General features: G+C 63.5%; 2 protein-coding genes across 2 annotated transcripts in view; one reads left to right on the top strand and one right to left on the bottom strand.

Moving 5' to 3' along the window:
• Window positions 1–1,978, top strand: part of H696_02359 (hypothetical protein) — a 4,009-nt gene extending 2,031 nt beyond the window's left edge. The window contains exons 6-7 of the mRNA XM_009496260.1: window positions 46–1,537; window positions 1,724–1,978. Coding sequence (XP_009494535.1) covers window positions 46–1,537; window positions 1,724–1,804 — 1,573 coding nt within the window. The 3' untranslated portion in view covers window positions 1,805–1,978. The remainder of the gene's footprint in view (window positions 1–45; window positions 1,538–1,723) is intronic.
• A 52-nt stretch (window positions 1,979–2,030) lies between these two features.
• H696_02358 (protein phosphatase 1, catalytic subunit) overlaps window positions 2,031–2,097 on the bottom strand; it is a gene marked incomplete at its 3' end in the record, with an annotated part of 1,470 nt that continues 1,403 nt past the window's right edge. The window contains exon 6 of the mRNA XM_009496259.1: window positions 2,031–2,065. Coding sequence (XP_009494534.1) covers window positions 2,031–2,065 — 35 coding nt within the window. The remainder of the gene's footprint in view (window positions 2,066–2,097) is intronic.

The raw sequence follows: 2,097 nt of genomic DNA, 5'->3' as shown, positions 1-2,097 counted from the left end.
CTCTCCCCCCTCTCTCCCTCTCTCTGTGTCTCATCTATACCACAGTGACCTTGCCGTCAAGCTCATCGAGTCCGGCATGGCCACCGTGCAGAAGATCCGCCATGACATGCCCCGCCCTCTGAACTATGATGCCCTGATCGCGGCCGAGATTCAGGCCAAGAACAAGAAGGTGGGCATTCACTCGGGCAAGCCGCCGGCCGCGGGCGGCCTGAATGACATCAGCGCCTCGGTCAACAAGGCCAAGCAGTTCCTGCCCTTCCTGACTCGGGCGCCTGGTGCCCGTCATCGTGGCATTGTTGAGCACGTTGTCTCCGGCAGCCGGATGAAGATCATCCTCCCAGGGGACTCGGTCCTGCTGACCTTCTCCCTGCAGGGGGTCCAATGCCCTCGTGCCCCGGCCGGCGGGGCTGGCTCCGGCGATCCGAGCAAGGAGGAGCCCTTCGGCGCCGAGGCGCTCGCTTTCACCGCGGCCCAGGTGCAAAATCGCTCGGTCGAGGTGAGCATCAGCGGGGTCGATCGCACGGGCACCTTCACCGGTAGCCTCTCCTTCCAGGACTATGAGGCCGGTGATGACAAGACTCAGGCCGACCTGGCGGTCAGCCTGCTGGAGCGCGGCCTGGCCAACACCCATGCCTACTCGCTGGAGTATACCCCCAATGCCGCGGAGCTGAAGCGCGCGGAGGAGGCGGCCCGTCAGCAGAAGCTTGGTATTTGGATTCGCCGGGAGGAGGAGCTCCGCCGGGAGGCCGAGCGCAAGGAGGCCGAGGCCGCGGCCGCGGCCAAGACCGAGCAGCGTGTCATTTATGTGACTGATGTCCGCCCGCACACGGGCACCTTCATGGCGCAGCTGGAGTCGGTGCACACCTCCGGCGAGCTGGCCCAGCTTTCGACCCTCCTCCAGGCCGAGGCCGAGGCCATCGCCAGTCCGCCGGAGGTGGCGGCTCTGCGCGCGCGTGGTGCTCTCTTTGCCATTTACCTCGAGTCCGAGGGCGGCTGGTTCCGCGGGCGCATTGCCCGGGTGGCCGGGTCCACGGTGGATGCCATTCTCGTGGACTATGGTTGGGTGGAGACTGGTCTGCCGGTTTCGGCTGTCCGGGCCCTGTCGTCCAGCCTGGCGGCGCGTCCGCCGCTGGCCGCCGAGTATACCCTGGCCGGGCTGCGTCTTGCGGAGCCGTCTGCCACCGCTCGCGATGCCATCAAGCGCGCCCTGGCCGGGCATGACATTCAGACGGCCATTGATGCGGCCCTTGGCGATGGCGACAGCTACTACAATGACGCCATCAATGCCCTGGCCGGGTTGGTGTCCAATGCCACCCTGCGCGTGTACACCATCGGTCTGCGTGATCCCACCACCGGTGCCCAGCCGGTTCTGGCCTTCCTCAAGGAGGGCGAGGTGATCATGACCGACTCCATCAACGCCAAGCTGGTGGACATGGGCTTCGCCTTTGCCGAGTCCCAGCCCCCGGCTGCCGGTGCGTCGGTGCCCATCTGGCTGGCTGCTGTGCTGGCCGCCGAGAAGAAGGCCAAGGCCAATCGCGTGCGTGTGACCGTCTCTTTCCTCCGCCTTTCGTTGCTCTCCCCTCTGCATGTATTTGCCCATTGTCCTTGCCCTTACTGGTCGCTTGTGTCCGCCTGTCCGCCTGCCCGCCCGCCCTCCCTCTCACCGGCTGTATCCCCATTATCTCTCGCACGCACGCACGCACGCACGCACAAACACATTTAGGTCGGCATGTGGGAGTTCGGTGATCTCACCCCGGACGATGACACCAGCTTCGGCATGACCGGTCTCCGCCTGCGTCGCTAAAGGTCCATCATGTCGTTTGTTGTTTTTTTCTCCCCTCATGACATGATCGCGCCCTGGTGGCGCTCAACCACATATCCGATGTGCATCGAGCCCCTTTCGGCTCTCCCGCCTTCTCTACCCTTCCTCCCTCCGGAGGGTGTCCACATATGTATATATATATATATATATATATGTAAATATACACTCCCCAGCCCCTCTCACATACATACATATTTATGAGGTTGGTTCATTCCCCACCGATGGTTGTCCCTTGCACCCTCGCTGGGCATGGGGTTCTATATGGGAGGGAGGGG

This window comes from Fonticula alba (genome assembly GCF_000388065.1).
Source record: "Fonticula alba strain ATCC 38817 unplaced genomic scaffold supercont2.3, whole genome shotgun sequence".
Taxonomy (NCBI): Eukaryota; order Rotosphaerida; family Fonticulaceae; genus Fonticula; species Fonticula alba.
Note: the sequence above shows the minus strand (reverse complement) of the source record. Positions and strands in the feature narration are given on the sequence as shown.